We start from the raw sequence: 12,786 nt of genomic DNA, 5'->3' as shown, positions 1-12,786 counted from the left end.
TTGGAGACTGCTTGCAATATTAAGTTTTAAAAACCCCTTCATTGGGTCATTTAAGATAGTGCTATTTATCTCATGTTTGTGGGCCAGTTTGAGAAGCATGTGGATGAGAAAGCCTCATATAATATTTTCTTCGGTCCAGTTACCTTGAATATTAGCTTGAGCACTGTTAAGTGCCCTGAGGGAATATCCATGTCTTACATACTTTTGAATTATCAGCACCTAACCCAGGTCCTGACACTTAACGTTTAATAAATAATAAATAATGATGAAGGTAACTCTCATTTATTGCACACTTGATACAGACACAGTGATAACTTCTTTATATAAATCAGACCATTTTATTCTTATTTTGTATTTGTTTATTTTTTAGAGACAAGTTCTTTCTGTGTTGTCCAAGCTGGAGTGCAATGACATAATCATAGTTCACTCTAATCTCAAACTTCTGGGCTTAAGTTATCCTTTTGCCTCAGCCTTCTTGATAGGTGGGACTACCAATGAGACATCACACCAGCTTGTGTATGTGTGTGCGTGTGTGTGTGGGGGGGGGTAGATATGAAGTCTCACTATGTTGTAAGGCTGATCTCCAACTCCTGGTCTCAAGTGATTGTCCTGCCTTGCCCTCCCAAAGTGCTGGGATTACAGGTTTGAACCACGGCACTCATTCCCCCTTGCATTCTAGAATAATTTCACGACAATGTTACCAAGAAATTTAACAACTTGTTAATATTACAGAGCTACCAAGTAAGATTTGAACCCAAATCTTCCTCTAAAACCCATACTATCAACCACTTCACTAAAATACCTCTGTGTTTGCTGAGTGAACAACAATAACGTTTCTTATTTATCAATTTCTTTCTAGGCCAGATTATTTACATATATTATTTAAACAACACAATTCTGCTTCAAAATATGGGGTGTTTGTTATTCCCTTTGTCCAAGGAGGAAAAAGAGAAAGAGATTAAGTAATGTTTAACTAAAGCCATTGAGCAACTTCAAACTAGCAAGTCATTACGTGAGATTCTAACTTGAAAAATCAATTTAATTAATATCACATTATATCTCTGTTCCACGCTGTCTCTAAAAGAAAGAGAAAAAAAAATAATGAGAGAAGAGAGTAGGATCGTGTGTGTGTGTGTGTGTGTGTGTGTGTGTGAATATTGGTGACATTGAAAGTGAAAGTAGAGCAGGGTTATTTCAAAATAGAAGTAATTCTAGGAAATCAGCTGCTTTTTCTCTTCTCAACAATAAAATCTATTGTTTATGTCAGGGAACCATAAAATAGCTCTAGGAACAACTGAATCTTTGTGAATTATGTATAGTTTAAGGTAAATAAAGATGAATACTTGTTTATTAGCTAGAGGAGCCCTTTTTTCCCTAAGTTTCTGGCCCTTCCTTCACTATGCTGAACATTGTAATTGCCCTGTGAGCCAAAGGCAGTGACTTCATTCCGGGGTGATTATTGTAGGTGAGAAGTTTGAGGAAACAGGAACCATGTGCTGTCCAGTTCCTCAGAGAGGACAGAGTAAATTCAGACAAGTGTGCATGTTCTTTCTAATTCAGTGACTCCGTTCTGCACTAGTTTCTAAAATTGTGTCCTTTATTTTGAGAGCTCTAGAAATTGGGAATACAGTGAGGATATGGTAAATTGGGGCCATATTAGAGGTTAGCTTATGTACTTAGCTCACACCTGAGCTTATGTGGTGGGTTTTCTGCTTGGAAATAAAGATAAGTTGATGAAGAAGACCTAGCATCTGAGATCAAAGGTAGTAGACAAGGGCAAATAGGCATTTTCAATGTTACAATGATATAACATCTTCAATGGTAGGAGTGACAAGATGGTGCCATGGCAAAACCAAGAAGGGCATCTCATCCATCCTCGGAAAGTTAGGAAGTAGGACACTTTAAGGATGAGCAGGGGCTGAGAAATAACAGATATAGGGTGAGGAAGCAGGGTTTTAAGAAATCTTTGCCCCTTTTGCAAAGGCCCTCAGTCAAAAGAATATGCCCAGCTTATGGACTTATAGGGAGTTTATTTGAGTTCATCCAAGTACTGAGAACTAGAAAGCCAAAACAAATTCCTAAAATGTTGAGTTGAAAAAAAAATTTCCTTCTACTTCACCGTCTTTATAAAATGTGGGACGGCATTTAGAGACCATTCCAAGAAACATCCCAGGGGACATTGTATGTGAAAATATACTTTGGAATAAACTTTGAAATATTTATTGAAAAGTCATAATAAAAACGAAATCAGGATGCATGTCTTGTGCCCTTTTTAGTTCCTTGTTCTGATGAGACGGCTTTTCCTGTTGAGCTGACTTATGCTATTTCTAGTGGTATTAATCACTTCTTCCTATCACGGGAACTCCCCCATCCAATCATTATTTTCTTTTTAATTTTAATAATTGTTTTTATCCATGTTTGAATACATATCCTTAATACATTCATATAAAATATTAAAGGCACAGAAGAGCACAAAGTATGATTTTTTTTGGTGGATTAGCATATAAAAAGTATTTTCGGCTCCCTGAGAGGCTGGATGGAGGTGGAGGCTATGTGCTCGCGGTGTTGGTAGAGGTGCTACAATAGAATGTAATTTACAATGGTGCTGAGGTTACCCTGGTTAATGCTTCCTGCATGAAGAGGACAAATGTATAGAAAGCCTCAAGAGAGAGGGACAAAACCATATTACCAAAAGAGTGAGAGACTTCTGGAGTGCACAAATCAGAGGAGTTTTTCTCACTTCATGATGCCTTGGAAGAGGAAAGAACAAGAGATTTTCATAAGAATTTGCAATCACTACTTGGCCTCCCAAAATCTTGAAAAAATTAGATCAAAGATCAAATCCATGCTGCGGCAGCAATTCTTTATAACTAAATGGAGCTCCCTATATGGAATGCAAGAAAAGACGACTTTATAAGTAGTATAAAATCCTTTAATATATCATTTTTTCAACTAAGTATATTATATTTGTGTTCATCTTGACAATATTATCTTTGTTTCGCTTTTGATATGTCTGACAACCCAGTTTAAGAGTGATTATTCCAGTCCTTGATAAGAGAGTCTATGTAGTGGATTTGGAGTTATGAAATACAAATTGAGGTCATAACTCGGCAACCTAACGGATGATCTTGGGCAAATAGATTAATCTTCCTATCTTCCTTTTATTATCCATAAACTGAAGATAACATTTGTCCTTCAAGGTTATAGTAAGAACTTAATGAAATCTGTATTTGTTAACCTAAAGCACTCAACAAAGACAATAAATATAACATTAATGCAATCAACTTTTGTAAAAAATATAAAGGCACAGAAGAATATGTGATGTGAAATGAGTTATCTTCTCATTTCTCAACTCAAACATTCAGGTTCATCCCTGCTGTGACCATGTATACTAGATTATTTTCTGTTTTTCCAGAAGGAGATAATAATATATGCACACATTTGTTAGCTTCTAAATTCAGTGGTAGTAATTATATATGTTTCCTGCATCTTTTTTTTTTTTTAACTTATGATACATCTTGGAGACTCCTCATATTAGTTCAAATAGAGCTTCTCTCTTCATTTTAGTGGCTGTAGAGTATCCCTTTACAAGTATTTCCCAAGATTTCCCTTATTGGTACCTGAAAGAGGGACTTTAACATTTTTTTCAGTCCTTTGGCATTACAACAATGCCACAACATAAATACTATTATATATAAAATTTTTGATTTGAGTAAATCAATCTATATGATAGACTTCTAAATGTGGAAATGCTAGATCAAAGGTATGTGCACTTAAATATTTCATATATGATTCCAACAGTTCACACTCTTACTAGCAAATATGAGACACTGACAATATCCTCAAACCCTTGCTAGCTCAGTGCCCTGTCAAACTGTTCTTTCATTCCCATGATAAATTAAAGCAAGAACCTCATAGTTTTTCTTTGCACAACTTTTATTGTCAGTAAAATTAAACATTTTTATATTTTTGCCTGTTTAAAATATGTGGTGTTACTCTCTTCTCACTGATTTACAAGAGCTAATTATAACTTAAATTATCTCTGTGACTATAACATTAATTGAAAATAATTTCTTCATCTTACCATTTGTCTTTTTGCTTTACTTAAATCTTTTCTAGGAAAATTTTATCTTCTAACTTGTTCCCCATTTCTATTAATTATTACTTCAGTCAAAATTAAGTTTGTTTTTATGAACTTCAGGCCATAATATTCTTTGAAATTTGCTTTTTAATTTTAAACTTTTCTTAAATGAAACTGCAATAACACATATACTTTTAAAATAAGCAACAGTGTTACACCATTTTAACAAAAGAAACCTCATTTCAAAATTTTCTTACCAGGATTTCTCAGCCTATTACATAAATGAGCTAAGAATTTTCATCCCTAAATCAACTAACTTAGCAGCCCCAGGTAGCACTGCAATAAACATATTGCCAGCCACATCAAGAATCTGTGAAAACACTGAAGGCTCTTCATTTTCGGCTGCTTCAATCTCTTCTTTCAGTCGATTAATCTCTTCATTTAACGACTCAAATATCTCTTTGAATCCTTCGGTAAGTGGTTCTTCTAGGACCTATAAAAGTAAAAGAGCCTACTTTGGAAAATTCCCAATTTTTAAGAGTCAGAGTTTTATATTTAACAATTTCATTAAACACATGTCCATTTCTCTAACATCTTAGAAACTCTTTGATGGGTTTGTCTGACATTTCCAGATGACTGGACCTGAATAGTGGGAGTATCTATGATTTACACCTTTGTGACATTTCCTCAGCACCATCTCACTGGAGGTAGGGAGGAATTTTGTTCCAGCACAATGAATGCCCTTCAAGAGGGAATGCAGGTTTAATTCTAATTGATTCCCCTTTTCACCAATGTAGCAAGGCCATGCTCATCTAGCAAATAATGGGGACTGCTGACCCTGTATAAAACACAGGTTGTCAAGTTCCAGGTTGGGACAAGGAATATATTTTACTCTAGTTGTATAGGATGAGTCAGGCAGATACAGAAACAAATGGAGCAATTTGAGATCATTCAGTATAATTTCATATTAAGCCAAATCTGATACTTTCATCCAGATGGATCTATTTTGAGTCCTTTTGATGGTTGTGCCAAGAATCCTGAGGGCTGGTAGACTAAGGTCCTAATTAATTGGGGCACAGTGAGACCATCCTATAATCACCACAAACAGCAGCCCAGCACCCTGGGGGACATCATGTGTACTCTCCAAAGTCTAACATGACAGAAAGTGCTGGAGTCTTGTAAACTTACAGACTTCAGTAGAATTCACATGTATTTGAAATTTAAGCGAAATATATACCTTTTGTGTTTCCTTCTGGAATCTTGACTGAGCTTAAAATTTTGGCCCTTCCCTAACTGAGGAACTGGCATTGTGCCTCAAGCACTGCCAAGCTTCATCCAGACTCACCTTCAGCTTATGACTCAGCATCTTTCTCAGCTCTTCCATATAGTTTTCCCTTTCCCTCTCCATCTTCTTCTTAAGTTGGGCTATGTTTTCCTGGAAGCTTCTCTCTTGAGCCTCCATCATTTGCTGCTGTTCCTTCTGTTTTTGTCTTAGCAGCTCCTGTTCCTTCTCAGCTGCCTCCTTCTTAGCCTGCTTAGCTGTTCCACAGAGGTTTTACAGAGGGAAGAAAATAACAGTCAGGTGGAAGAAGAACCATGATGGCTAAGTAGATGGAGTCAGGAAGAGCTTCTCCCATTGAGAGAACAGACCATAGAGAAGACTGACAAACTCCAAGCAGGACTTCAGAAGGAAGGCATTGAGAGTGGATGAAGGAAGGATGCAGACCCAAGGCTGAAGGGAGAGGAAGCTGGGAACCTTGCACAGGTGAGGTAAATTGGTGTGAAGTGGCCCACTCTCACCAGGGACCTCTAGAATCCTAGCTTTAAGAGACCCCACAACTCCCATAGATGTTTGAGCTGGCAAAGACAGCTGCTTGGAGCATTGGTAGGGACAGGACTCTGGCCCATGTGGAGCCTAGATATTTGGCACAGGAATGGCTGCAGTGGAGCACAACCAGGAACTCCCATCCCCCAAGGCTTGCCATGCCCAAATATGTGGCTTTGGCTTTTGCCAACTATTGGTCCTGGATAGAAATGGGCTATCTTGCCTGTGGAATGGGTCCAATATGATCTGAGCATCTCCAAGTCTGCTAGCCTCTCTCATGGTCCCTGCCTAACTGCATCCACTTAAAGTGCAACATCAGATTCCAAACCAAAGCACTTTCCAGCAGCCATCACCATATCTTCTTTGCTGATATACCCTACCTAACCATCATAGAGCTTCAGCAGACGGGCTCACACCAGTGTGCACTCAATGCACCCTTTCCCCAGTGTTTCGCTGGCACACACTCGCTTGCAGCCTCTCACCACCACTTTGCTGGTACACACACCTGTGCAGACCCTGTCAATGTGCCACCACCAATGCATGTGCACAGAACCTGCAGCACGACTGCCCTGCTGCTGCTGCTGCTCACCCATGACCTTGGACCCCGCTGCCACTGCTCTGAGAAAGTACTTTTGCCAGCACCCCTCATTGGCGTGTTGTTGCCAGTTAACCAGGAACAAGTTGCCCCCTGCAGCACAGCAGGTGCTTAACGTAGAGGGGCCAGAGAACAAAGCCATGGGCCTGGTCCCAGCCTACTAAGGTTCAAGCCCCCAGCCCAGGAGTGCTGATCTGAGCCTTGGCCCCTTGAAATCATCCAGAAAAAAAACAACCTGATCAAATGAACCCAACTTATACCAGTTGAATCTTCAAGAGAATAAAATAATATAAAAGCCAAAAACCCAAAATAGAAACAGACACTTCAAAGACTAAAGGAATATCAGCCCACACAGATGAGAAAGAAACAGTGAAAGAACTCTGGCCTTTTACCTCCAAATGAGTCCACTAGCTCCTCAGCAATAGTACTTAATCAAACTGAAATGGCTGAAATAGTAGACATGGAATTCGGAATCTGGGTAGCAATGAAGATTATCGATATTCAGGAGACAGTTGAGATACAGTCCAAGGAATTGAAGGAATTCAGTAAAATGACTCAAGAGCTAAAAGTTGAAATAGCCATTTTAAAAAAGAGCCAAACTGATTTGATAGAGCTGAAAAACATGCTACAAGAATTTCATAATACAATCAGAGTATTAAATGTAGAATAGACCAAGATAAAAAAAAAACTCAGAGCTCGAAAATGCATTTTTCAAATCAACTTAATCAAACAAAAATAAAGAATAAAAAAGAATGAACAAAATCTCAGAGAAATATGATATTGATATTATGTAAAGAGACCAAACCTATGACTCATTGGCACCCATGAAAGAGAGGGAAAGATAGCAAGCAATTTGGAAAACATATTTGAGGATAATGCCTATGAAAATTTCCCCAATCTCACTAGAAAGGTTGACATTCTAGTTCAGGAAATCAGAGAAGCCCTGTGAAATCCTATACAAGATGACCATCCCCAACACATGTGAGATGGTCATCAGATTTTCCAAGGTCAGCACAAAAAAAGAAAAGAAAAAATTAAAGGCAGCTTGAGAAAAGGGGCAGGTCTTCTACAAAGGGAATCCCATCAAGCTAACAGTGAAACTTTCAGAAGATACCCTACAAGCCAGAAGAGACTGGGGACCTATGTTCAGCATTTTTACAGAAAAAAATTCCAAGGAAGAATTTCATATCCTGCCAAACTAAGGTTCATAAGAAAAAAAAAATCCTTTTTAGACAAGCAAATGCTAAGGGAATTTGTTACCACCAGACCTGCCTTACACAAGCTGCTGAAAAGAGCATTAAACATGAAAATGAAAGACCATTATCGGCCACGACAAAAGCACACTTCAGTACATGGATCATTGACACTACAGAACAACAACAAAATCAAGTGTGGATCAAATCCACACATATCAATATTAACTTTTAATGTAAAAGGGCTAACCACCCCAGTTAAAAGGCACAGAGTGGCAAGTTGCATAAAGAAATAAGACCCAACTGTCTTCTATGTTCAAGAGACCAATCTCACATGCAATTACAACAATTGGCTCAAAGAAAAGGGATGAAGAAAAATCTATCAAGCAAATGGAAAACGAAAAGAGCAGAGGTTGCTATTCTTATTTCAGACAAAACAGACTCCAAACCAATAATGACCAAAAAGGATAAAGATGGGCATTACATAATTGTAAAAGTTTCAATTCAACAAGAAGACTTAATTATACTAAATATGTATGCACCCAATATTAGAGAATCCTAGATTCATAAAACAAGTTCAAAGAGACCTATGAAGAGACTTAGATAACCACACAATAATAGTTGGAGTCTTCAACACTTCACTGACAATATTAGACAGATCATTTAGGCAAAAAACTAACAAAGATATCCAGGACCTAACTTGACACTTGACCAAATGGACCTAAGAGACATCTACAAAACACTCCTCCCAACAATAACAGAATATACATTCGTCTCATCTGCACATGGCACATACTCTAAAATTGGCCCCTTGCTCTGCCATAAAGCAATTCTTAACAAATTTAAAAAAATACCCGAATCATACCAACGCTCTCAGACCACAATGCAGTAAAAATAGAAATCAATACAAAGAATATCTCTCAAAGCCATATAATTACATGAAAATTAGATAATATACTTCTGAATGATTTTGGGGTAAACAGTGAATTTAAAAATAAATGTTTTGAAATTAATGAAAACAAAGATACAACTACCAGAATCTTTGAGACACCACTACAGCAGTGTTAAGAGGAATGTTAATAGCACTAAACAACTACAGCAGAAAGTTAGAAATATCTCAAATTAACAATCTAACATTACAGCTCGAGGAACTAGAAAAACAAAAGTGAACCAAGCACAAAGCTAGCAGAAGACAAGAAATAACCAAAATCAGACTTGAAGTGAACAAAATGGAGACAAGAAAAACCATACAAAAGATCAATGAAAACAATGGTTCTCTGGAAGAATAAATAAGATGGATATACTTCTAGTTAGACTGATAAAGAACAAAACAAGCGAAGATCCAAATAAACACAATAAAAAATGACAAAAGGGACATTGCTACCAACTCCATAGAAATACAAAAAATCCTCAGAGACGATTATGAACACCACTATGCACACTAACCAACACTAACCAAGAAACCTAGAAGAAATGGACAAATTCCTGGAAACATACAACCTCCCAAAAGTGAACCAGGAAGAAATTGAAACCTGGAATAGTCTAATAACAAGTTCCAAAATTGAGTTAGTATTAAAAAGCCTACCAAGCAGAAAAAGTCCTAGACCAGACAGATTCATAGTCAATTCCACCAGACATAGAAAGAAGAGCTGGTCCCAATTCTACTAAACTATTCCAAAAAATGGGGAGGAGGGAATCTTTCCTAATACATTCTATGAGGCCAGCATCATTCTGATTTTAAAAACCTGGCAGAGACACAACAAAAAAAGAAAAATGCAGGACAATATTCCTGATGAACATGGATGAAAAAATCTTCAACAAAATACTAGCAAACCAAATCCAGCAGCACATTAAAAAGCAAATCCACCACTGTCAATTAGGCTTTATTCCTGGAATGCAAGGTTGATTCAGCATACACTAATCAATAAATTGATTCCTCACATAAACAGGACTCAGAACAAAAGACACATGATCATCTCAGTGGGCACAGAAAAGGCTTTTGATAAAATTCAATATTTCATGTTAAAATATCTCAACAAACTGGGCCTCAAAAGAACATACCTCAAAATAATAAGAGCCATCTATGAAAAACCCACAGCCAACATCATACTGAATGTGAAAAAATTGGAAATATTTCACTAGAGAACCAAAAAGGACAAGGATGCCCACTCTCACAACTCCTATTCAACATGGTACGGAAGTCCTAGTCAGAGAAATCAGGCAAAGGGGAAAAAAAAAGTTATCCAATAGGAAGACAGGAAGTCAAACTATCTCTCTTCGTAGACAATATAATTCTATACTTAGAAAACTCCATACTTTCTGCCCAAAGGCTCCTCCATCTGATAAACTTCAGCAATGTTTCAGGATAAAAGAATCAATGTACAAAAATCAGTAGCATTTCTCCACACCAATAATGTCCAAGTTGAAAGTCAAACCAAGAACACAATCCTATTCACAATAGCCATTGTGAATAACTAAGAATAAAATACCTAGGTTTAATCAGGCAGGTGAAACATCTCTACAAAGAGAATTATAAAACACTGCTTAAAGAAATCTGAGACTGCACAAACAAATGGAAAAACATTCCATGCATATGGATAGGAAGAATCAATGTTGTTAAAATAGTCATACTGCCCAAAGTGATTTACATATTCAATGCTATTCCTATCAAACTATCCATGACTTTTTAAAAAATAGAATTAGTAAAAACTATTCCAACATCCACATGGAACAACAACAACAACAAAAAACCCAAGTAACCAAGGCACTCATAAGCAAAAAGAACAAAGCCAGAGACATCACACGACCTGACTTTAAACTATATTACAAGACTACAATAACCAAAATAGCATGGTGCTGGTCAAAAAAACAAAACAAAACAAAAGACACATAAACAAATGGAAAAGGTTAAAGAAAGCAGAAATAATACCACACACCTACAACTATGTGATCTTTGGTAAAGCTAAGAAAAAAAGCAATGGAGAAAGAATGCCCTACTCAATAAATGGTGCTGGGTTAACTGGCTAGCCATATGCAGAAGATTGAAACTGGACCCCGTCTTCTCACTATATACAAAAATCAACTGAACGTGAGTTAAAGAGGTAAATGCGAAATTTAAAACTATAAAGCCCCTAAAAGAAAACCTAGGAAATACCATTCTGTACATAGGCACTGGCAAAGATTTCATGATGAAAACTTCAAAAGCCACAGCAACCAAACAAAAAATTAACAAGTGGGATCTAATTCAACTAAAGAGCTCATGCGCAACAAAGGAAACTATCAACAGAGTAAACAGACAACCTACAGAATGGGAGAAAATATCTGCTAACTGTGCATCCGACAAAAATCTAATATCCAGAATCTATAAGGAAGTTAAAGAAATTGAGAAAAAGCAAACAACCCCATTAGAAAACAGGCAATGGACATTAACAGACATTTATCCAAAGAAGACATACACATGGCCAGCAAGCATATGAAAAAATGCTCAACATCATAAATCATTAGAAAAAGGCAAATAGAAATCACATGAGATATAATCTCATACCAGTCAGAAGGGCTGTTATTAAAAAGTCAAAAAATAACAGATGCTGGCATGGTTGCCAAGAAAAGGGAATTCTTATACACTGCTGGTGGGATTGTAAATTAGTTCAGCTGCTATGGAAAGCAGTTTGGAGAGTTCTCAAAGAACTTAAAACAGAACTATCATTTGACCCAGCAATCCCATTACTAGGTATATACCCAAAGGAAAATAAATCATTCTACCATAAAGACACATGCATGCGCATGTTCATCACTACACTATTTGCAATAGCAAAGATGTAGAATCAACCTAAATATTCATCAGTAGTGGACTGGATAATGAAAATGTTGTACATATATGCCTTAGAATACTACACAGCCATAAAATGAATGAAATCATGTTCTTTGCAGCACTGTGAATGCAGCTGGAGGTCAATACCCTAAGAGAATTAATGCAGGACTAGAAAACCAAATACCACATGTTCTTACTTATGAGTGGGAACTAAATATTGAGTACACATGGACACAAAGAGTCCAATAGACACCAGGACCTACTTGAGGGTGGAGGATGGGAAAAGGGTGAAGATTGAAAAACTACCTATTGGGTACTGTGCTCATTACCTGGGTGGTGAAATAATCTGTACAACAAATCCCCATGACACACAATTTACTCATGTAACAAACCTACTTGTTTACCCTCTGGACCTAAAATAGAAGTTGGAAAGAAAAAAAAAAAAAGGAAGTAACAGTCTTGTCTGAGTTCTATTCTCCTTGTCTGAGTTCAGAGGCCAAACTGACTTTGTAAAAAGCACCAAGGTGGGGAATTGAGAATCTCTGAATTCTCCCACTAGCCATGTCAGCAAGAGCATATTTAAGAATGTTGTGGGAAGAAACTGAGTGGCTGAAGGTTCAATCCCAACTCCCCTTGTTATTTTCAGTTTTAGCAGAGCATGTGTTCGCTATGAGAAGAAAGCTCCTGGTAGAAGGAAAATCCTTTTCTCTGAACATCAAGAGGGTATTGCAAGAACCTACCCATTTGCCTGAAAACTGAGCCCTGTCCCTGTACCTGCTATGGCCTTCTCTCCAGCAGTGAGGGCTTTGTCTGACTGCAGGATGGATTCCTCTATAATCACCTGTGACTGCAGGAAGCTCTGGAGGACCTCGTTTGCCTGAAGAATCAAGAAGGAGCAAAGACCTGTCAGGCAGCAGAAATCTTGCCTTGTGATAAGGAAATTATTGTTCAACAAAGCCACAAATCTAACCTTGTAAACTTCACATTATTCTTAAGATTCCACAGTGGTTTCTTTCTTTCCACAGCCACAACAAAACGTCCAAGCTCTTTGTTGAGACATGAAAACCCTGTGCAGCAGCCTTCCTCTTGCCTGTCCAGCCTCTTTTCCCAGGGATGCTGCTCACCACCCACCTCAGGGTGCAGACAACCAGATTTCTATGCAGTTCTACAAACCCACATCCTCCATAGTTTGCATTATTTGCTTTCTTTTTTCTTCTGCCTGAAAACCTGCCTACCCTTTTCAAATTAGGATAACATCTATTGATACTTTACCTAATAGCT

At 37.5% G+C, this 12,786-nt stretch overlaps 1 protein-coding gene across 1 annotated transcript in view; it reads right to left on the bottom strand.

Annotated features, from left to right (window-relative positions):
* Positions 1-3,927: 3,927 nt before the first annotated feature.
* Positions 3,928-12,786, bottom strand: part of GBP7 (guanylate binding protein 7) — a 45,170-nt gene continuing 36,311 nt past the window's right edge. Inside the window, exons 9-11 of the mRNA XM_011956054.1 lie at positions 12,280-12,382; positions 5,427-5,620; positions 3,928-4,574 (exon numbers count right to left, since the gene is read on the bottom strand). Of these exons, the coding sequence (XP_011811444.1) occupies positions 4,356-4,574; positions 5,427-5,620; positions 12,280-12,382 (516 nt within the window). The 3' untranslated portion in view covers positions 3,928-4,355. The remainder of the gene's footprint in view (positions 4,575-5,426; positions 5,621-12,279; positions 12,383-12,786) is intronic.

This window comes from Colobus angolensis, unplaced genomic scaffold (genome assembly GCF_000951035.1).
Source record: "Colobus angolensis palliatus isolate OR3802 unplaced genomic scaffold, Cang.pa_1.0 Scaffold41, whole genome shotgun sequence".
In the NCBI taxonomy this organism is placed as follows: domain Eukaryota; kingdom Metazoa; phylum Chordata; class Mammalia; order Primates; family Cercopithecidae; genus Colobus; species Colobus angolensis.
Note: the sequence above shows the minus strand (reverse complement) of the source record. Positions and strands in the feature narration are given on the sequence as shown.